Raw genomic sequence first — 24,879 nt, forward strand, 5'->3', positions numbered from 1 at the left:
AACTTATTGTTAAATTTTTTGCCTTTGAAAGGCGAAATTCAGCTAGGTGTACAATTCATGCTCATGAGAGCCTCTTGTTTTGTGCACGTTTTCATTTTTTATTTTATTATATTTAGGGTGAATTAACAAAACACTTGCTAACTCGCATCTGCTTTATAGTTGTCTGGTAAATAATTAGGGTTGTTGAATTGTTACATCACAGATATATATGTAAGTAAGTATGTACTTCTGTAAAAGGTTGTAAGCCATTCTCCATACTCCTGTCATTCTCATGTGTGAAACTTTGAAAAGTTCCTACAGAATCTACATGTATATAAAATATTGTCAAAATTTTCCCAAATCTAGGTTCTTTTTTCTGGAAATTGAGTATAGTGACCTGCAATGTATATTTTTTTATTTAAAAATTTTGCAGCATGTTCGTTCAAGGTCATCTTTGAGAAAAATTCGGAAAATCAATATTATAAGGTATGATCTACATTAACTTCAAATAAACTTTACCTCATTATACCCCTACAAACAAAGATTGGGGGGTATATTAGAATCATCCTGTCTGTCTGTCTGTCCATCCCTCTGTCCACATCCCTTGTATGTGGAACTCTTGCTAAATCACTCAAGGGATTTTGATCAATGTTCATAGGAAGGTTTGGTTTGGTACATTGTAGATATGCATGAAGGAATATAATTACTGTAGGAGGAGTCAAAAGAGAGGTAATCCAAATTAAATTTTTAACATGTTAAAACCTAGTAAGCACACCTCTTCTAAACTGCCCTATGGTCTTTGATGAAATTTTATAGGAAGGTTGGGTATCATATGTTTATGTAGATGTGTATGAAGAATTATACTAGTAATTACTGTTGGGAGTAATCCAAATTAAGGTTTTACATGTTAACATGTTTACATGTATACCTCTTAAAACCACTGAAGGCATTTTGATGAAATTTTATAAGGAATTTGGGGATCATGTGTTGATGTGCATGAAGGAATATATTTACTGTCGGAGGACACCAAAGGGAGATAATTCAAATAAGAGTCAGATGTTTTAACCTTTCCTAAACAGCTCAAGGGATTTTGATAAAATTTTATAAGAAGGTTGGGTATGATATATTTATTTAGATCTGAATGTAGGAATATAATTATTGTTGGATGACTCCAACGGGAGATAATCCAATACAGAGTTTTACACGTTAAAACCTTTTAAGTGCAACTGTGCCTTAACTACTCAAGGGGTTTCAGTATGTTTTTTTCATAGGAAGGTTGGACATCATATGTTGATGTACATGAAGGAACATACCAGCAGTTACTGGTGTGGGACTCGAGAGGGAGATAATCCATATGAAGGGCTTTACATGTTGAAACCTTTTGACAGCAACTCCTAAAACTGCTCAAGGAATTTCGATATTACATGTATTTAATAGAATGTTTGGGATAGTGTAGATGTGCATGATGGGAATGATAACTCCAAAGGGAAATAATCAAAACTGAAGGTTTTACATAAATAAATGAATGTAAAAATATACCACAAAGTACCATAGCTCCAAAGGAAAGTTTGAAATGATATTGGGGGTTGTAACTGGAAATATTTACGAATAAGGGGGTAAAAAAGGGACTTTTTAATTCTGGTCAAATTCTTACCCTTTGTCAAATATTTAATTGGAATCAAAATTCAGAGATGAATGAAATAAGCTTATATGGTGTATCCATACTTACCCATATTGTGTAGGGTTCGAACTCTGCTGTCATATTCAGCTACTCCCAGCGAAGGATTTTTTTAAAATGGTGTTACCGCCTGTATTCTTTTTGGAGAATTTGACTTTTAGTTTCAGAGTCTTGTTCTTATTTTATGTAATATTTTTCCCCGGGAATAATTTCACGTCTGACAATAACTTGAGAGGAAAAATATCCTTTTTGCATCCTTATACATTTGTATTGTATGAATTTACATGTACTTCAGCATGACAGAAGTATAAAAATTCTGCATTCATGCCGGAGCTGTTTGTTCACATTTTCCTGTTTTTGTATGTAGTACGAATTATTTTGACAAAGTTTACCATGAGTGTAAATACTTTACAGCAGGCAATATTCAAAATACAGAACGAGATTTCCCGCTTTAATGATAATGTACGCACAAACTCTCCTAGGCTAATTTTACGGGTTTTTTTTTACTTATTTCTTGTTTAGATGGTTTTTTTTTTCAATAGTTCGTGTTCTTTGTAATTTTTATATATTTGAAGTTTCTTTTTGCGTTTACTTCAATCTCTACACAATTATTTAATACCTTTGTTAGAAGGTCTGTAAACTCTTCCATTTGATGAAATTCCTTCTTCTTCACATTTTTATGGGTTTTCTCACATATCACATGATAACTTGAAAACCCATTTCAGCAATAAATATCATACACTCATGGCACAGCTGTAAATTTTGTATGTTCAGGCACGTAGCTGAGGCCAAATTGAAGAATAGGCAAAATTACGGCAGGGGGTCTTGGGGCCGATGAAGGCCTCCCACAGGTCCAGGGCGGAGCCTCTCCCCCCCCCCCAAGCTCCGCGGAGATAGCGTTTTTAGGGCATCATTTATGCCTCTCCTGGATGTATTTTATCTAAAAAAAAATTGGCAAAATTAAGTGCAGGCAAAAGCTTTTTTGCCTAACGGCAGCTACGCGCCTGATGTAATATAATATATGTATGAATAAAAACGTCTTAATTACATGTACAGATAGAATAACTGTGCAAAAGCTGTAAAGAACAGTAATTGTAAAATTGTCCCCGAAATTATATCACATCTCACAGTTTTATCAGTACTTGGGACGGGACAGGAGTTCTGATTATTTTAAAACATTGTTCTGATATCAGTCGTTACAGTGTTGGTTTCTGTTACAATGAAACAAATATACCATAAATAACGGAAGAAAATAAAACAGATTTAGAAAAAAGAAAGGGAAGTGCGGAGAAACTTTGCCCTGTCCTCAAGTACATGAACATGTACCTTTGGAACTTTCGTGGTATTGATCTTGAGGGTTGTGCCCTTACCCATGAAGAACAAAGTTTAATTTTTTCTAGTGCATAAATTTGGTCATGTATATAAATTTAGTTTTAATTTCAGGTCTCTGCTTCGGTAAATGTTTAAGGATAAAACTTTATAAAACAGTATCACTATATGTATGTTCCATATCATAAAAGAAATGTTTAAAAAAAATAAAACAATGCGGATTCAGGACTTATGAACAAAAACAGCAGGATGAGCGGTATCTGGTTTTATTGTAAGCAAATCCTCATTTCGGAAAATAGTAGTCCAGACCAAATAAATCTAGCGTGATTTTCAGCTAACCTTTTTGCAAGCTGACAATATTCACGGTATTATTCAGTAAGAAACAATTTTGATTAAAATTTTATTTTATTATTTTATTGACAAGCAACGACATGTATAAATTGAAATTCACGTACAAAATACAAAGCCACTACATAACATACAGTATACAATATATAGCGAACTATAAAAGGCAGCGCAAATTAAGGAGGTAGACCTAGGGTAAGGGACACTTCTCCTACAAATCACTGGAATGTTTGTATTCACCTTTTACATCAATCTCATGTAAGCATCAAAGTAAAATGGACTGATTTCATGCTGATTCAAAGAAAAGCTTGAAAGGTTTAGGTGAAATTGAATATGATACACACACATCACTGATTTCAGGAGTGATGTCTCTTACCCTAAGTCTACCTCCTTAAGCGAATCCTTCATTTGTAGAAGAGGGGACCCTCGTTTTTTCTTGAGGAAAAGAGTAAAACGATAGTGCTGATCTTCGTCACGTATTTCAATAATACAAAACTACAAATCATATAAATAACAAACTTGCAGAACTATTTATTAATTCATATACTATGATTACATGGATAATTTTTCCTTTCCGAATATAAAATTGTAAAAAATATTTTTTTTTAATTATTCGACCAAATTTGTTTGGACCCGCCTACGAAAAGACACACAAATATAGTAACAATGTTTATGTGCACGTACATATATGGTTTTATATTTTTGTTTGCTACAAATTAAATATAAAGTACTGCAGATCAAAACTACATATATTCTATCTATTTTATTATGATTATGCTGTCTTTTTGAAAGATTCCTTTTGTTTTGTTTAATTGTTTTTTTTCTCTCTCTCTCTAATCAAACATACTGACAACTGATCTCAGACTGAAATTTAAAGAAAGCATGTATTAATGTAAAATACAGTAAGCTACGCAAAGGACACATTGCATGTGTATCATGTAAATGTCGATAATTAAACTTTGTAGAGCTTTTTAACTGACCGCAAGATTTACCACCGTTTGTCTATGCAGTGCATGGTACACATGTTTGTTCCGACGCAGTCGGTATTGAGTAGGCATTGGCATCACGTGACACACATGATGCTTAAGTATGACAACGTAGGCGATGGCAACCGAGAAATTCAAGGCATCATCAATCCAAAACAGTCTTTGAATTTGATATATTAGATAATTGTAAAAAGGTAAATTGTTGAACCAATTAAATAATTCATTGAAATACGAAACATACAGTACATTGATCACTCAGTTTACCAAATAAAGTCTAAAATAAAAAAAAAATCTCTTAAATTATACCAGTTTTTGTTATTGAGGATCGTTTAAAGGCGTTTGGATGACAATTAATATCTCGGGAATCTAAACGTAGTAGTTTATATATTTATTTTTAAAATTTTTGATATGGTAAAGTAGTATCATTATCAATTGCATTCTCGAGTTAACTATTTTAACGAGTAGACAGACAAAGCGAGAAAATGCATCAGCTACCCCTTTAAGCTATTCCTTGTAACTTTCGGATTTTAATGTGCAACTGAGTGCCCAGGTATTAGAGAATATCACCTTTTCCCGTCTCTTTGTAAGTCGAAACCTTCGTTGATTTTGTCAAGTGTCATTGTATGAGTAATGAACTCATCAAGCATTATCTCCCCTCTCATGTATTTGTTGACTAATTCGGGTACGTCTCTGGCTCGTCTGAAATCTAACCAAAGCGGAATAACTCAAAAACATTTAACAGAGAATTCAGTGAATTTAAATACTACAATTTTCATAATTGTACATGTTACTTCTACATGTACCCTGTGTGTACTAATCGAATATTACATGTACACATGTGCTTATGTATGCACCAGAAAAAAACTATTTGATAGTGCCTGTATTATGGTACATGTACATATGCAGTGCACATGAGAAATTTCATGTACATATACCTGTGTAATTACGGATTACGGATTATACCGCTTTAGTGAGCGAAAAGTGTACAGTTTGAAAGAAATAATAAAACTGCGATTAAAGTGAGTAAGCTTGGGGCTGTTATTTCTGTCTAATAGAATAAAATCACGAAAAATAAAATACCTCCATACAAAGCTCCAGTGATGGACCTTCCGTAAAGTAGTTCAAAAGGGGGCACTTTAATGGTGTCGCCATCTGGTGCAAGGCCAACAACACAAAGTTTTCCCCAACCTTTGTGGGTAGAACAAAATGCTTGTTCCTTGAACAGAATGAAAATAACAAGTTATTATTGTACAAGTCTGTAAGAATCAATCAAAATGGTAAGAAATTCGCAAATACATCGATATGACAAAAAATTCCACACATTCTTTTTCCTTCGTCTACCCTGGACATGACTTTTTATGAGCAACTTGGCGGGTGTTTCTCGAATAGCAGAGGACGCTTACCCTACCGGTACACCTGGTCCATGCTCCCAATTTTTAGTGGAGTCCGAGTTTCTCATTTGCTTTCATTACTTTGTATGAATTATTTTAGTTAATGTTCCTTGTTGTGTATGTCTGTTTTCCATGTGTGGTCTTTCTCCCTAGATTACATTCTTATTTTTTCCACTAAAACCTTGTTTCCCTTGATTACTCTTTCGATTTTAATTGCCGTAACTAATCTCCGTACCTGAGATTGATTTTAGAATTGTACCAGAGATTGATTTTAGAAATATTTCATTAGGCCTAAAAAAAGCTATAGGTTACCAGTAATCCAACCGAGCCTATTTTAACGCCTCCTACTCTAACTGTTTTATGACATCGACGAAAATTATATTTAAAAAAAAACCGGAAATTGGTTGTTCTCCGTCTTCGGTTCCTTTGATTGCGCTCAAAACTATCGGCATGACTGCTGATGGTTCCACAGTATTTGCTATTATAATACTGAAATCCCGACATATGGAGACCAGGAACCTACTTATACTTGAAAATATAAAGACTTAGATTTATATCATGTGTATATGCAAGAAATTCAGGCAACGTGACACATTCATAAACTGAAAAAAAAACCCCGACCGTAATTATGGAGGGGACGTTTCCGTAAATACATATTTTTAGACCTTATAGAGAGTTAATAAATCGAGGATGAATTACCCATAATACTTGTTAAATTACAAGCCTTACCATAGTTTTTGTAGTTCCAACACACTCAAATGCGAAATCCAGACCACCATTTGTCTTTTCTCTTATGACCTCGTCAATTGGTTTGTCGTAATCCAGAGGGTTTAAGCCTTCAGTCATCCCAAATGTCTTTCCTAAGTATACAGAAAAAATACAGTGAAACCTCTAGATCGCCAAATCAAAAACTTGGCGGGTGTTTCTAAAAATGCAGGAGACGCTTAACCCCATTGGTTTACGTGTTCCAAGCTCCGGTTTTATTTTTCAGTTGAGTCTGGGTTGCTCATTTACTTTTGGTTCCTTAATCAAGGAAACCAAGATTATAACGGTTATGTCATGTTCTTTGTTATTTGTGTTTGTTTTCCATATCCAGTATTTTTCCTTGGATTAGATGCTCGATTTTTGGTTCGCTTGACTACTCTCCACGATAATCCGAAAATCTTTCTTCACAAAAAAAATTTGAAGCTCCTTTAAAATCTAAAAAGGGTTTGGTTTGACAGGTCTCAGTAAATAATCACTGTTCCATTATATAGTAGACATATGCCAAGCTGACAACAGAAACCAATTACATTGTAACAAGGTAAATTAAATGGAGATCGAAATGATGCTTGTAATAATAGAAACAAAAATAAAATAGAAAAGAAAATACCGAAACTGTCTGTATAGTGCCATAAAATTTACCATCAGAATCAACCAACATCAGTTTGTAATATATTCCCTGTTGCTATTGCGTAAAATAGTTTAAATTTGATAATTTGATTTCATATTTTTATGACAAAACAGGACTCTAAATGACTGTAACATTTTCTATACAATAAAAGAGTAATGGCTTGACTACATAGGGACCACATTCCATGTAGTAATAAAATGAAATCACAAGCTTGTGCAATATGAAATACATGTACATTGTACTACCAGGGACAATACTGCCCGATATTCTTAAAATTACAAATTTTACACAAAGTCATGGTAAATTTAAAAGACTTCGTTCCTTTCTGGCTTCCTTTTGAACAGTTGATATAATACTTAATATTTATATTGACTGAACATTTTGAATTAGGATATACATGTATGTACATATACCCTAAAATTAGGAGTGGTTCTTTTGAGATACATTATTTTTTTCCCGTCTGGAGTCCGTCCTTATTTAATCTAGTGTAACTTATTGTTATTTGTGTATCATTATATATATATAATGATACACAAATAACAATAAGTTACATTTTTGGACTTTGTGCATGCGGTGTTGCCATAGATTTCACAGCGGTACAAGTTCGAGTCCCGCGGAGGGAACGACCAAAAATTTGCATCGCAAATTTGACAGTTCTAACATCGTTCGGAATTTTTCAGGCCTATCTATATGTTTACATATCTTCCCTGTATCAATTAGATCCGATGGAGCAGTGTAGCGAGTAGAGTCGTCACATTCTGAGACGTTGTATAATATTGATTTGTTGTGACATGCATCATTAATTTGATCCTCTATCCTACATAATAACACCTAAATGAACTGTACCGTACTACCATACATCGTGTACTAAGTTACAGCCCTAGATTTATCCTACGAGGAGGAATGACCCGGCTCGCCAGCGAAAGCTATATTTTTATATAGCCTAGCTGGCCCAGTGGTCTAGGGCGCTGGATTTTGTGCAGGCGGTGTTGCCATAGATGTCACAGCGGTACAAGTTCGAGTCCCGCGGAGGGAACGACCAAAAATTTGCATCGCAAATTTGTCAGTTCTAACATCGTTGGGAATTTTTCAGACCTATATATATATATATATATATGCACGACAATGATATAACGTTTAGGTTTAGGTACAACATGTAATGATCGCGTAGTTGGTGTTATTGACCTAACTGGACATCAGTATATATATTCGACACCTTTGAAGTATACCGATCATCTTTATAATCGACGAAGTAAATAATGCCTTCTCAGTATTAATACCTACCCAGTTTTAATTTATCAGGATTGATATCAATTCCAATAATTCTAGCTGCTCCTCCAGCCTTGCATCCCATAATGCAAGCCAGACCGATACAACCGCATCCCCAAACTGCGCATACTGATCCGGGTGTTACCTACGTTGATAAACGTTTCAATTTACATTAAATAAAGCAATAAAACAAAAAAAAAAAAAACAACAAAAAACATAAAAACTTAGGGAGACAAAAGAAATCACAGATTGCTATCATCATTAAAAATTTCTATGGTCATCACCATGACCTAGTTGATAATTGCGGTTTATCTGTTTCAAGAATGAACAATGAACTATATTCATCATAGAATGTCGCCCTCTCTACCGGACTAATACTTAAGGGTAAGTGTTTGTAAAGATCAGGCAAAATGGGGTAAATCAGAAACATGCATGTCAATACCCCACCAATCTGACAATAAACTATATCTCAAGGATGCCTTTTCTATTTGAAAAGACCATTTATTTATTTGATCTCTGCATCACTGGATTTGCTAAAAAAATATTTTCAATAGAATCTTAGAAAAATTAGGTTTTTGACAGAGTTACCTGCCCCTGAAATGTTCATTTTCAGTGCATTTTAGTGGAATTGTAACTCAATAGTCCTGCAAGATATGGACAATCTTGTCTATTTTCCTTGATTCTGATGGTGCAAATAGTCAAATTAAACTATGAAAATCATACCATGTTTCACCTACCGCCTGATTCTTACCGGGACTAACATTTAAGTAACAGTCTTTGAAAGAATCATGTAAATACTGTAATATGTGATACACACACAAAAAAGGCTTCATATTTTTATTTTTGTTACAAAGTTGATTTATATATATAAATCTATATAATGAAATGCATAAGTTTTCATTCCAATCAGTCTTCTTCTACGAGATAATTGTCCAGTAGACAATACAGTTTCTATTGTATTTTATTGTCATTTACAGAGTTATCTCCCTTAATTTTTGAATTCTACAGTGCATTCTATTTATACATGTAATTTTTATCTCCTATAAACAAGGGTTAAATGAAAACCCACATGTTAATTTCTGTTTACTATAACATTTTAAACCAAATATCAAAAATTAAAATATGTAGGCTTGCCAACCATGAATCATATTTTGGATGATTCTTATCTGGAGTGCTACTTATATGGTGTAGCATACCGGAGCTGTGTTAACAGCAGTGCCATATCCAGTTGGGATGCCGCAGCTCAGGATACAAACTTTCTCCAAAGGAGCTGCTGGGTTAATCTGAAAATTACAAAATATACAAGAACCATGCAATATAAGAGCGTGTGGCTATTTTTATATTTTGAACAAGTTTTTACAACTTAATTATTTAGAAATAATTGCCATAATTCATTTAAGCTTATAGTAAGTAACTAAGTTGACTGTAATTTTGCACAAATTCTAAATATTACGTACTAAGGCGCATTAGCGTACAAATACAATATGTTTTCATATGCTTTTTAGATCTTCAACAATTATCAAAGTACAGGAAATTTCATAAAGACACACAACGCAAATATCGCGTCACCTATAGCTCGATTTTTAATATATATGTAGGTTATAGAGCTAGGTCATTGACAAATTAGCGATCGGGACAGCAATCCCGATATAATTCGGTAGAGGCGTTTTACATGTACTCGATATACTATGATTAGATTTATCATTGAAAAATAACAGGAACCACTGTTTACAGACTGCTCCTCACCAACTTTCATACCTCCACAAGAGAAACAACAGGAACCACTGTATACAATCTGCTTCTCATCGTACCTTCACAAGAGAAATAGCAGGAACCACTACGTTCAGACTGCTCCTCTTTAACTTACATACCTTCACAAGAGAAATAACAGGAACCACTGTTTACAGACTGCTCCTCACCAACTTTCATACCTTCACAAGAGAAACAACAGGAACCACTGTATACAATCTGCTTCTCATCAACTTACATGCATGTACCTTCACAAGAGAAATAGCAGGAACCACTATGTTCAGACTGCTCCTCTTTAATTTACATACCTTCACAAGAGAAATAGCAGGAACCACTGTATACTGGCTGAAAGTACTGGTATCGAAGAAATGAAAAACAGTCTGTCCTTTGATACTGAATCTGGATGTACCGTCCAGTAATAACCCACTGGCATAGTTATTGCTTGAAAGTAAATATGATATAAAGAAGTTTTGGTAATTCAATTTCTATGAATAAGATAGTCAAAACATCAAAAATAACACACACAAAAAACGGGTAATTGAAAAACAAGCTGTTGCTGTTTTACAAATGAGAACTACATGTACTTGCGTAAGCTAAGGTAACATGTACCTGGAAGCTAATATTGTTGTTGAAGAGTTTAAGTAATGAGGTGCCGTAAAGGGTATCAGCCCAGGTACACAAGTGAAGTTTGTAAAATGTTCTTAGTATTTAAAACTTGTATTCCTTGTTAGGTTTTCAATCCATTTGTATCTTAAATTTGATTATTGTCTTTTTCTATTGTTTGAAGAGAGTGCGCATGCGCATCTACGTATGTGCTTTTCTTTGTAAGCCATTCTTGATATAATATCACGAATAATACACAGCGTACTGACTGCTTGCTTTTTTTTTACTTTTTTAAACCTTTACCAGCAAGGAACTGAAGCAGTACAATTTCAATCTAATTCTTCCATTTGGTCACAGCATGTAGGTAGTTGCTTAATATGTTAAAATAACTTAAATAAGTTTAACTGTAATAGGATTCAGTTTATTATTGCTTTGTGTACATGTACATTTTTACCTCTTGGTATTCAAGAAAGGACGAGTTACATGTATAATACCATTTGTACCTACCATAAAAGACTGAAGTGCATGTAGTCCATGATTTTGCCTACATGTACAATAAACTTAAAGATAGTTAAGTGACATTCATTTTTAATGATACATACTCCATAAAAACCTCACAGCAAGTGTTCTTGCCTCCAGCCTTACAGCATCTGCACTGGTTACATTCAGGGAGAAACATTACCATCACTGTATCTCCTTCAAAGTAAAAAAAAAATGCTTATTTTCCACCGGAACCTCACAGCGGGGGTAAGTTTCTGCTATACTGTATGGTTACAGTTGGGATGAAACATATCCATCACAGTAGCTCCTTTAAATGGGAGATAAACTTTACCGTCCAAATACATTGTACTCATCAATTTGCTTAAAGACTGTTCGCCATTTGGTCCAAATTTCATCTTACATGTACATGTATATGGTCCCATTAATTTGGCTTACATGTATGATATGTATGTGTATGAAGAAAAGACAACACAAAACGTCATTACACATATAAATGTATTTAATAAAGCTAGAAACACGTATACGAAAGGACATCATAGTCGTATATAAAAATAAAACTTTTTTTTTTCCTGTTGCTTCCGATTTGATACAAGAATTAAGCATGTCATTCAACAAATGTGTTTTAATTAGAAAAGTGATGTTCTTTACTAGTTATTAAAATTGACTACAACAAAAATATCTAGCGAGGATGTATCATAAACGATATGTTTTCATAGGACATGGATTTCATGCCTTCCTCCTTTTCCCTCAAGGAACCTCGCTTTGCTCTAATGGGTCCAAGATTTCTTCCACGTCGATCTACTTTTCAGAAACCTTGATCCACCTTAGCATCGTGTAAACAGTAGTTCGGTATTTACATACAGTTATAATGAAAATGTTATGCAATGAATGATAACAAAATATAAACAGGACATTCTTTTCAATGATAATACCGACGAGCGTATAAACAAACTACAATAACTAGGTTGGTTGTCTTTATATAAAATAATAAATCGATTTGTGATGAAAGAAAGAGAAAGGCAATCGTTTAAAATTAACAGAGGATACACTTTTAAAGCATTTGTTTTTTAATTCTTATTTATAATACCTACATGTATGTCATAAAGTAGAAGCTTGCATTTTATTGCATATGTGTATCAAATTATTTCTTGCAGAAAATGTACATGAATGAGGAGGTGGACAGGGGGTACTTCATCTCCGCTTTCCTCCCTCTAGACCACCGCCCCCCACACTCCTGGCCTCCGTTTCCAGACCCCTTTCATTTTATCCCTGGTTATGGACCCCAACCATAATACCCGCTCCCTGTTTTCTTCACTCCCTGTTCCGCGCCCCTTCAACTACCGTTCCCCACCCTTTCAACCACCGATTTTCGCCCCCTTAACCCCGTATCCATAATTATTCCTTTGTTCACCATACCATGTATGGCTAGTCTTTTAATACAAATAAGTTTACACCAGCTTTTACTCAACAATTCTCCAACGCCCGAACAGAGTATCTAGTTTTCATACTTTCCAATCCATTGATCGAAACAGGTAACTCAAATGATTGTAATTTTTCCCGTTAAAATCAATTTTACATGTACCACCTATAAACGTTTACATGTAACTCTGCGAACACGACAAAGAAATATAATTAAACAATCTGTAGAAAAAAAACATTTTGTTTGTCTGGAATTTACCATAAAAAAATTATAGTGTACAAATGTACATGTGATATGGTTTATGAGTCTGGTAAGGTACTCAGTAAATTAACAGGAATGAGTCTTTACCCTGAAACGTGTTTGCATATGAATACGATGAAAACAATATATATGGCGATTTACTACTCCTGTACTAAATCGTGATTATGTAGAAGTTGTAAGTACAAATCGGTTTCCGATTTTGAATGCTTTTCCGGATCAAATAAAAATGAGAACAAAACTAACAAGCCCTATAAAACTCTCTGTAGTCATTAGGTTTTGGATATTTAACGTGCATTTCGCTGTTTTAAAGAGCAGGGTTATATATATATTTTTTAAACCAGCCATCAGTTCATAGTTTTTTTTGGAGACCATGAATTTAGTTTTGGCTACCTGAATCACGAGAACTATTTAAGCCCCCTTTTAGAAATTTTGTGTAACTTTTTTAATATAAAAGATTCAATAAAATGTGAAATGTTGTGTTGTGTTGGCAAAACAGCGGCAGAAAGCGGAAAGACGAGATCTAGTAAGATAACACAAACCACCGAGAAGCAAAATGGCTAAGGTAAGCGTTTTTCTGGTAACAGAGATAACGGAGGTTCCTCCGTGCATAACTGAGTGAACAGGGAACTCAATCCTCATAAACGTAAGGCCACATGTACACACTGTAAATAAATCACCCTGGTAACAGAGGACGTGAAATTTCGGCTAGTACCAGTCGCAAACCGACCGCTCTGGTAAAAGATAAAGCCTTATTTAAACCCACCTTCCCATGGTACTACTGCAATTAAAACACAATATATTCCAACACCGAATTATAAGATCACGATCCCTCTAATCTTGCCAAATTCGGCCAAAATGGATATAAGAATAAGCGTGTCCATCCCCAAAAGCGCGGAAAAAGAGAGTTAGATACACCACTTTTTAATAATTTATACTACATGTGTGTATTCATCAAATGTGTACCATCGTTCTAATATTCCTTAGCGACCGAGTTTTCTCACTTTTCGAGTTTTTTTTTTTTTTTTTTTTTTTTTTTTTTCGAATTTTCTCTACTGTATGTTTTGTGCAGTGGCAGTATTAGCATTGTTGTTGGATAGTATTTTGCTCAAGTTTACTGCCGTGTTCCATAATGTAAAAGAAAATAATAGATGAATAAAAGAAACTATACAATAGTAATTGAAAGTAAAACCTTCCTATGATTACCCAAAGTCTGTTTGAATCTGCAGATGCTAAACCCCGAATTTACATGGTAATTGTTAAATTCCTAAAACGCACCTCTTCTCACCGTCCTGAACGAGCCCGGTTTAGATTTTTTGGGGACCTGGTTTCTGTAACGCAAGATGGCGGACAGGCACTTTGACGAAAGGTAGGTGTCTTAATATATATCTTTCTGTTACGACGGTATGCATATTTGTAACTGCACATGCTTAAAATTCTAACAAACAAACAGCAATGATACTCTATTTTATTATCAATTATACAAGTATACTGACGAACATGCCTTTAATCTCAAAAGACCATCGATTGAAATCTTGTTTATTGTGAAAAAAAAAAACGAAATCAAGTGGAGGGTCGAGCATTCTGTCAATCATTTCATCTTATAAGCTTCATAGCTCCATCGTATCAAATTGTTACAGCGAAGATAACGTAAGCATTGAAGGGTCTGAAAATTTCCAAACGATGTTAGAAATGTCTCGAACTGGTACTGCTGTCCCACTATAATGGCAAAACCTGCACAAAATCCAGCGCCCTAGACCACTCGGCCAGCTAGGCTATACGGGACAGCTCGATCATCTAGGTTTGTTATGTAGGATAGAGGAACAAATTAACGTGTATACATATTCCCCCCTAAATGTCCGAGTTTGTTCAATTTTTGTTTTAATTTTATTATTTTATGAAGAGACTTTGATCATGCTTTTAATATTTTCATTTTGTTAAATGTTCTTGCCGTGATTTGGCCCTGGTCACCGAAACGGCATTAAAACACAACAATCAATCAATCAATTAATCAAACATTGGATTTCTAGGTCATGCCTCCTTCTGATTATGTATACCTAGCTCTCTGTTTTTATCAATGTATCCTTGTTTTTTCTATTTAATTTGTCAATCAAAATATTTACATCTACATTAACGTCAAACTTACTGCAGGTTATCTAAGTTGAAATTGAAAATAGAAGTCTTTTGATTTGTTACTCACGTATATTAGTTTTATTAGAGAAACCTTGACAAATGATTTTTTTTTATTTTAAATATTGTATTTCAAATACTGACTAAATTATATAACTTAGATTATTTATGACAAAAGAGAAATTTTAAGTTTATTTTGTGAATAAAAATTGTGTTAAGAGGTAATTTGACATAAACTAAATATCCATTGAATGATTCTAGTCTTTGCCGATGGAAGACGAAGCTGTTTTTATCGTTAGGTTTTGATTGACGCACTGCTACCATCGCTTATGTAGCGACCGACGGGAAAGCACGAGACTTCCAATAACACACGCTTTGTGTCTGTCATTCAATTCCTAACTGCAAACTCACTTCAGGAATACGTAACTACCGACAGAAAGATTTTGAGCTCACATCTACATGCATGCAAGACGTCGCCGACGCTTTGTCGATCCCTATCAATTTGTAACAAGCCTTTTTTTCCCAATTACTCATCCTGGATTTTTCACTATTTATTTCATGCTTTGCCCCAATGCACTACCTCTTTTGAATAATGGTTAAACTTTTAATCGTTGGATAAAATACATCGGTCAGTAAATTTCAGCACACATGCATTAAAAGTTAACCAGTAAACAGTGTGGCATTTGTCACAGCGAAATCGAGGAATGTAATACCAATGAAAATATGTTAAAATATTTTCTATGTACGTGTTTATCTTTGATGTGATTGCTACACTGATTAGGGACAATATTTCTATTAATAACGATAAATAATTGTTTATCAACATCCTAAACTACGGAATTGTACGCCCATGAACTCAAAGAAAACATTTCCAAAACAGAAAAAAAAAATGTTAGTAATACACATATTCCGTACCTTCTTGAAAATTGGTGACTCCATCGCCAACGCTTTCGACAATGCCCGCGGCCTCATGACCCAGGATGACTGGCATCTTAGCATCGATGCACCCATTTAGTATATGGGCATCACTGTGGCATATCCCGGTATTGATTATCTGAAATAGATGAAGGGCGCAACAATGACAGCGATGTAAAAACAAAACAAAAACAAAACAAAAACAAAACTAAAAAAAACAAAAAAAACAAAAAAATATCATTGGTTTTGGAACAATGCTCAAAGAAGAAACGAACAAAATGTAATTGGGTACCTGTAATTAAAAAAAAGAATCAGAAATCGACTGAAAAATATAATAAAAAAGTTAATAAATATCAGCAAAAAATACCGAAGCGTTATCAGCGAGAAAAACAGTCTAATTCCATTTCAAACTGTATACGTATATAAACTATGAGAAGGTGCGCGTTAGCAGCAACACAAACAGTCGAATTCCATTACAAACCGTATACGCATATGAACAAGGAGAAGGTGCGCGTTAGCAACGAGAAAAAAAAACAGTCGAATTCAATTACAAACTGTATACCTATATGAACTAGGAGAAGGTACAGCAATTTAGAGTCATAACCGTTTAAGAAAACAAAACAAAACAAAACAAACAAACAAAAAAAAAAACAACAATAAAAAACAAATTAACAAACAAACAAACCAAAAAGCCAAAAATAGACTTTTATTGATTGTATACAGACTCAAACCATTATGTAATTTAACGAACAATCACACTTTGAATGGTATGAAACCTTCAGACTACTGGTTACGGATATTTGTATTGATCTTGAAACGAGCATACTTGTTCGTATTAATATACAACTCATTCCTTTATGGGAAATATCACGTAGGCTTTTCTGTGTGAATTTTATCAATTTGTACAGAACATACATGTATATCAACTGGATTTATAGAACGAAACACACCAAAACATATTTAAGATTTGGTTTGTCGTTGTGCTATTTTTTAACAACATCATCTTACAATAATTATGTTTGCATTGGGAATGTACACAGTGCAGATGGTTCATTTAAACAATTATACATTTATTTACATGACGATCTAACGTATCTGCACATATTTACATTACTTTGAAAAAAAATGGAGTTGATAAATTAAGTTTTAGTTATTGTAAGAATTAGGACAAATGAAAACAAAATCAGAAACATTCATGTCAGTGCCACACCAGTCTGACAATATAATCATTATCTCCTTGATGCTGATGGTTCAAATAGACAAATTACACTTTCAAAATAGTGGTTTTTTTATACCATGTTTCACCTACTGCCTGATTTTCGCACAGACTGACATTTAATTTATGGTAGTATCCTGAGTTTTATCCTTGAGTCGTTTATTTATAAACTAGGTCATTGACAAGATAAAACTGCCTAAAGTATCCAAAAAATAAAAATGATTCGCTGAGAAGCCAGAGAAATCATCGTCAAACTATTGACTATTCAAAATGCAAATAATAAATTAAGTCTTTCTAAAATTATATGCAGTTCGTTTTGAACAAACATACAACAGCAGATCTCCATTTATTAAAACAAACAAAACAAAACAAAACAAAAACTGATGAGTCACTTACTGCAGACTGGCCTTTTCCCAAAATGTTGGATAAAATAATAAATTTGATGACTATTCACAGTCAAAATGTAACTGATACTGATAAATTAAATACGTGTATTTAAACGCTTACTTCGTTGTGATCAGTCATTTATTAACCATCTCAACATTTAAAAAGTTCATTAACTCAACACGAATGTGGGTTGTTATAAACAATTTTAAGACATCAAAGTATATCTAGGGTTGACATGGACATAAATTGTCTTATTCAACATTTTTGTTACTTTGAGTAGGACAGAATATGACTAATACAGTGTATATCAATGACTCTAGGTCGAACTATTTTGTTTACCTCAACACAAACAGTAGTGCTGCAGAAATGTTGTCTAAATCAATCATAAAAAAGCTTGTATGTAGACATTTCTGCCAACTCATCCAAATCAAATGTGTTGACACAGTCATTTACAGTCTAACTAAATATAGTTTGTGTTTAGGTCAACAAAGAAGAAAACAGCAGGACCTATATTTTCTCAAATTAGACAAAACTCAAGAAAATTATCCTAGTCCATAAAAATCAAACAGTTGCTCCCTTATAGATAGCGAACGTCGCATTTCATTATGAACATATGCAGATCGATGCTGTATTTACTGTCAGATCTACATTTTTCTTGGGGAATAATCTGAAATCGCTTGGTTAATACAATAAAACAAATTAACAACAAAAATGACAATGTTGACACCACTTACAATATTGGCTTGGAAAAAACTTTACCAACCTTTACACGAACCTCACCTCCCTTAGGAGGTGCTACTTCAACAGTCTCAATTGATAGAGGTTTCTTTGGTTCCCAGCATACAGCTGCCTTGCATTCAATGACCTGAAATTCACATAGGATATGTCTATATTAATAGTCAAAACAAAAGTTAAAAGAGTATAGCATCAACAAGGAAAGAGTTAAAAAGGGAACTATGATTCACGCGAAAATCAAACAAATATAATTCAGAGACAAAGACCAAAAATGAAAAAGATACACAAACAACAATATAATGAAATAACTAAAATAGTAACAAAGCAACCAAAGTAAATGAGCAATTCAGACTGCACTGAAAACTTGAAGTAGGGGCCAGGTGCACTGGTAACGTAAGTGTTTTCTGCGTTTCTAGAAACACCCGTCGAGTTGCTCATAAAAAGTCAAGTACAGAGTAGACGAAAGAGAAAAGGAAAACTATGACACACTGAACACATTGGGTCTCACAAACAGATGGATACACTGTAAGGATCTATGAGTTCATGGAGACGACCATAAAACTTCTGTATTGATTACTTCAATCTTGTTCATGTAGCAACATAACTCTGTTCCAGAAACCTAATTGTAAGAAATTTAGCTCGGTACCAAAAGAGCAATGATGAAAAATAAACAAGCAGATACCACGAATTAAACAATGAGTTATCAAAGTACAGAAATAACAAACACATAAACAAACGAGCAAAATAGAATATACATAGACATACACTTGTTAAACGGTAATATGTGAATGTAGAAGGGATTTATACTCTAACAACCATTATATAATTCACTATACTTGTATTGGGTTTAAAAACATAAAGTTGAGGACTAAATTCACTTTACAATTGACTCCGTCAACAATACAGTATACCTTTACTCCCATTAAAACTAATACATCACAATAAAACAAAAACAAAAATAAAATTAAACATTAGTACACATGTGAACTAGAATAAATGTTACCAGCAAGATTTATACCAGTAATTTATTACATTTGCATAAGGCCTCTGGCGTCACAAAAAGTCGTGAGTAATGATGTCACAACCTAAAATAACATTGTGACGTCATAATTTACATCAATTTCACACTTACGACCTTTTGTGAAATTGGCACCTGAGGCGAAAAGATATATTCAGTTCAACTAGTTTTCTTTCTACTTCCTTAGAAATCCTGAATAAGTTACATGAAATTTAACGTGAATTATGGAAGATGATCGATAGATGCCAAAATATCCACAGCGTCTGAAACTGCGAATGCTAAATACGAAAAGTATAAGGTTTTTAAAACCATTGAGTATCTCTTAAGGTAAACCGACGAAACATAGCGTTGTGGATAAGCTACAAGGTCTTTTTTCAACTATCTTATATTCTAATTTATTGGTTCAATATCAATTCTTTTCGCTGCATTTAACTAGAAAATATATGTAGCTACAAAAGGACACAATAACTGCAAAATAAAAACAAACAAGCAATAAGAATAACAGATGTCTGAACCTGCGTCACTGTCATATTTTTGTCAGTACATTCAGTATGTATATACATGTATTCACGGAGCAAATTTAGAAATACATTGAAGGTTACAAATTCCTACATACAATATCCTAATGATAGCATATAATGAACTACCGAAAACAAATGGCTAAAATCAACATGTACAAATGTAGGGGAATAATAATCAAATTTCTCCATAATTGGGTGAGCGCATCTTCAATAAGTTTAAATTGTATTATTTCAATACCTTTTGAGTTACAGATTACACAAAGAAAGTACCTTTACACGTGACGGACGGACGGAGTGGAGTGGCTACTGTACCTGCTGTCTTTGTTGGTGACGCAGATAAAAAGCATAACAATAATCGGACCAAAAAAATAAAATAAACAACATGAACTTTGAACTAACAAATAAAGTTAAATGAGTGTTGTACATCAGTCTACCTTCGAAATATGAAATGCAATTCCAAACAATAAATTAGAAAATAAAACAAATCCATACCTAAAGAAATAAACGAAAGAAACAAAATGCAATAAAAATATGGAAGTAAAATTCATACCTTTCCTGATGTTGAAGACATGATGACAGTTTAGTAAATCACAACAATCACGTGCTTGAGGGTAAAGCACCGATGGAGATTTAAATCACGATATACTTACGCGCATATAGTGCAGATTTCGGCAGTGTCCCACTTTTTCTTATAAAAAATCAATGAAAGAGAACATATTCATCCGCGCTGTTTCGATAAAGGTATTTCTAATGTTGGTTAAAAGCATACAACGTTATATATTGGAGAATGTGTGTTGCATTGAAATAACTTAGTTATTTGTTTTTTTAATCAGATAATCAAGGATGTTTTTATATAAATAAATGCGTAGAAATTAAAGGAAATAAGGCCCATAACAAAGAAATATGTTAGTGTATACATACTAACTTTTTACAAGAGAAGAAAAGAACACGCACACACTAAAATGAAACGATAAAATATTTACAGAGGTTCCCAGATAAGATAACTGCCTTCTGAATTTCAAGAGCCATTTCAAACGGACATTGACAATGACAATTGCTTCTTTTCAATGGTGAAGTGTTAAAAGATATAATGACATATTACAATTTTAAAGAGTAATTGTCACGCTTAAAATACTGCAGAGGTTTTCAGGGATTTATATGTTCATATTTTGTGTCAAATGTATAAACTACTACTACAGAATACAACAAGAAAATTCATGCACAAGTCCAAGATATTAGATAAAGCCTGAACAAATTATGTGTTTCCCCCCGACCCTTTTGTTAACACCCATCCCCCCCACACACACACTAATTTTGTTATGGCGTCGGCGTAAATTAAATGTTTACAAAATTCATTTTTTCCGTCATCGATTCCGTCTTTAATTATGTTTAAATCATTCTCCAATGTGGAAGTCGCCATACAAGCGTCCGTTTAAACGCACGATACAGGCGTTCGTTTATTTCTGTACTTTGATTATTTCAATGATTCAACTGTTATTCTTATATTTTTTTTGTATTATTAATATACAAATTTTCATTCAATATATTTTCTTTCGTCATTATTTTTAATGTTATTATTTTTCATCGTTCGTCTATCGTGCGTTTAAACGCACGCAGTTAGCGTTGGTCTATCGTGCGTTTAAACTCACGCTGTTAGCGTTCGTATAAAAGCACGATAGAAGCGTTTGTTCAAACGCACGATAAAAGCGTTCGGTTATCGTGCGTTTGGTGAGCGTTTAGTGTTCGTTTGGTAGGCTTTTAGCGTGCGTTTAGGTAGCATGCGTGCGGGAAACCTAAACGTCTCAAGGAGTGTATATATGCAAGAAATGCAAGGGAACCAAGGTTATAGTGGTAATTAAAAGAATGTAATCCAGGGACAAAGACCAGACATGGAAAACACACATACACAACAAAGAACATAAAGTAACTAAAATCATACATACAAAGTAACAAAAGTAAATGAGCAACTCGGACTCCACTAAAAACTGGGAGCATGGACCAGGTGCACCGGTAGGGTAAGCGTCCTCTGCTTTTCTAGAAACACCCGCCGAGTTGCTCATAAAAAGTCAAGTCCGGGGTAGACAAACGAGGGAAGGAAAACTATGACCCGTTGAATAAATCAGTTTTCATGGTGCTGATGGATACACCATAACAATCCACGATTTCATTATAACGACCATAAAACTTCTATAGTGATGACTTGAATCTTGTAGCAACATAACCCTGTTCCAGAAGACTATTTGTTAGAGTTCTAGCGCGATACAAAAAGTCTGCGTAGTTTCGGCAAGCTCTGGCATAACGTTTGAGTTGTGATATGAACACTCCATACGCAGGAGCCGAAGGGATGTTGCCACAGATGAAAGGAAAGTTGACAATTCTGAATGAAAAGTCATCACGTTTGTCGTAAAGTTTAGTCAATAGTTTTTCTTTACCATCGATTTCTAAGTGTAGGTCAAGATATGAGGCTGACTTCACAGTGTCTGTAGAATCCTTTATCTCAAGTTCTTTTGAGTAGATGCGATGTATCAAATCCCCGAAATTAGAATTGTTTAAAGATAATACGTCATCTGTATGGCACACATTCTTAAATTGTCAATAACCAAACCTTCCTGCCGACCTTAATTTTTGGGGACGTCTTCGGATACACATATTTTGTTATAGCCTTAATACAAGTGTGACTGAAACAACAAATTGCGTTCGTAAAAAGGCTTCCTATGATCTTTCTTTTCACTGAAATCAAAACATTTTCAAAAAGTAATTCGGATATTTACATCTAAATATTATGCACTTTGAAACCAACTCCAATAAAGCATTTCATACAACTCTTATTAAATGAAGAATCAATGGGATATAATTAAATATTCTGCTGAAGATACAATTTGTTTTAGTTATATAACGAAAAATTGCATAGCTCTGAAAACCACGTAGAGCCATGAAGTCGTAAATGCATACAACGATATCATAATATGCATAGACTATTATTAGTACAAATTTAGGTTATCAGTCTGTCTACACCATTTGACCTGGGAAATCCACGTTAGAATTAATTTAAAATAAATTTGAATAGAACGAAATTCAGTAGCTTAGTTGCTAAATGCATAACTGGAATGTGCATACAATAAAAACTGTGTAATAATTTGCAATATCTGCATTTTCAATTGTTTAGAATAAGTTCGAGTCTTGGTTGTCATCTTATTGATATGGAATGCATATGGCAAAAGTATACAAAACATGAGCATGATGTTGCAATATAAGAAATAATCTCATACGTTGTATTTCGTTACAACCCTATATGTACCCCCACTTACATTCATTCCGTTACAAATGGGGGGCATCTCTTATCGTGTTTTAATTTTTGTTTTATGTTACCGGTATTTTACTTTAATTTTGTTTGGTATGTTTTTTTGTTTTGCTTTTTTGCTTGTTTTTTCTTGTTTTTGTTTTTGTTTTTGTTTTTTGTTTTTTGTTTTTTGTTTTTTTTTTTGATACTTTTTGTTTTGTCTGTATGTCTTTTTCCCAAAATTGTGCGATATTTTTCGTGATTTCTAGACCAATAGTTTTTGTTTTATATTTTAGCTAATATAAGGCGTCCATATACACTGCGGCAAATTTTTTATATCATTACATAATGCCAGGCGTACACGTTTACAACAAAAAAAATAGTAGGAATCTTACACCGCTGAAATTACTACACTGAAATATAAGATTCCCAGACTGGTGAACTTTATTGTAAAGACGAATGGTTGATTAATATAAAAATATCATGATTTATTCCAAATTTGAAATTCTTAGGGTCTTGGTTTTTTCCTTTCTTTTTAAAATTGTGTCAATATCTGAAAAAAAATATCGAAGCATCATGAAAAGTACTCAAATTCAGAACACCAAGCAAGAAGCTACATGTATTTCTCTGTGTGTACAGAAACGTCATAAACGTCACAAACGATGCCTCTTTTCCTTGAAATTCTGAAAGGCAGAGAACAAGAATACTAAAATGATTTTAATACAAAGTGAAATACATGAATATTTTGATTTCAAAGTTTGCATACATATTGAAAGATTGCCGTTGTGTTAGTTAACTTATCATCTTTTAGTCCTACATTCTTACTTGCAGGGTACATATGTAGAAAATGACATTTTAATCCCAAGGCATGATAACCTTGTAGTTCATTGAAATGATTACTTTTAATAGTCGATGATATAATTAACAGGTAACTGGGTTAAGTACATAAAACACACTGTGAAAGTCATAACGACGTCTGAATTTGCAGTGACATATTTGTTATGTAATAATGTAATCGATTTGCTAGCTGATCCGGTTTATCTAAGTTTTAGTGGTCAATTATGACCAATGATGTATTTAAGATTAAATCCTCATATGATGAATTGTTCGACAAAATCAGGGCCCAGCGCCACAAAACTTGAAAACATTACTTAAGTCTTAGACAATTAACTGTTTGTGACGTCATCAATTTCAAAGGTTGATTTGAGTTACCATAGAAGAGCAATCAATTGAACCAATATATAAGAATATAATCCAGGGACAAAGACAAGGCATGGAAAACAGACACACACAACAACGAACATATAATAAATGAAGTAATACGTACAAAGTGACAAAAGTAAACTCCATTAACAACTGGGAGCATCAGTAGGGTAAGCGTCCACTGATTTTCTTGCTTTTCTGGAAACACCCGCCCAGTTGCTTATAAAGAGTCAAGTCCGGGGTAGACGAAAGAGGAAAGAAAAACTCTGACACGTTGAACAAATCAGTTTTCATAGTGCAGATGGATACTACGTAACGATCCATAAAACATCTGTAATGATGTAGCAATATAATCCTGTTCCAGGAGCCTAATTTATAGAAGTCTAGCGCGAAACAATAGTCTGCGTAGTTACGGCAAGCCCTAGCATAACGTATGAGTTGTAGTATGAAAACTCCATACGCAGGAGCTGAAGGGATGTAACCACAGGTGAAAGGAAAGTTGGCAATATTGAATGAAAAGTCATCACTTTGTCGTATAGTTTAGTCAATAGTTTTTCTTCACCATCAATCTCT

General features: G+C 33.8%; 1 protein-coding gene across 2 annotated transcripts; it reads right to left on the minus strand.

Annotated features, from left to right (window-relative positions):
• Positions 1 to 3,929: 3,929 nt before the first annotated feature.
• LOC148605301 (alcohol dehydrogenase class-3-like) lies at positions 3,930 to 20,609 on the minus strand. 2 transcript variants are annotated; one of them, XM_088549134.1, is made up of 11 exons: positions 20,374 to 20,508; positions 18,313 to 18,414; positions 15,947 to 16,085; positions 11,325 to 11,418; positions 10,428 to 10,560; positions 9,567 to 9,653; positions 8,386 to 8,515; positions 6,438 to 6,568; positions 5,398 to 5,533; positions 4,885 to 5,023; positions 3,930 to 4,195 (listed from the first exon to the last, which is right to left on the minus strand). In XM_088549134.1, the coding sequence occupies exons 1-11, from the start codon at positions 20,392 to 20,394 to the stop codon at positions 4,165 to 4,167; spliced, it is 1,143 nt and encodes a 380-aa protein (XP_088405260.1). In that variant the 5' UTR covers positions 20,395 to 20,508; the 3' UTR covers positions 3,930 to 4,164. The 2 variants fall into 2 exon arrangements, with proteins under 2 accessions (XP_088405260.1, XP_088405262.1); XM_088549136.1 differs by having other exon boundaries at positions 4,023 to 4,195; positions 20,474 to 20,609.
• Between the last annotated feature and the right edge of the window lie 4,270 nt (positions 20,610 to 24,879).

Source organism: Perna viridis, chromosome 10, assembly GCF_037379345.1.
Source record: "Perna viridis isolate PV_CMFRI_1.1 ecotype Kerala chromosome 10, ASM3737934v1, whole genome shotgun sequence".
Taxonomy (NCBI): Eukaryota; Metazoa; Mollusca; class Bivalvia; order Mytilida; family Mytilidae; genus Perna; species Perna viridis.

Bases quoted from the DNA above. Each gene is read 5' to 3' on its own strand.
- LOC148605301 (XM_088549134.1), bottom strand. From the start codon at position 20,394: ATGTCTTCAACATCAGGAAAG. The intron at 10,561-11,324 runs GTATGTATCATT...TTTACTTTCAAG, and splicing joins TGCTGTGAGGTTTTTATGGA to CAATAACTATGCCAGTGGGT. The intron at 6,569-8,385 runs GTAGGTATTAAT...CTGTATACTTAG, and splicing joins TCCTGATAAATTAAAACTGG to GAAAGACATTTGGGATGACT.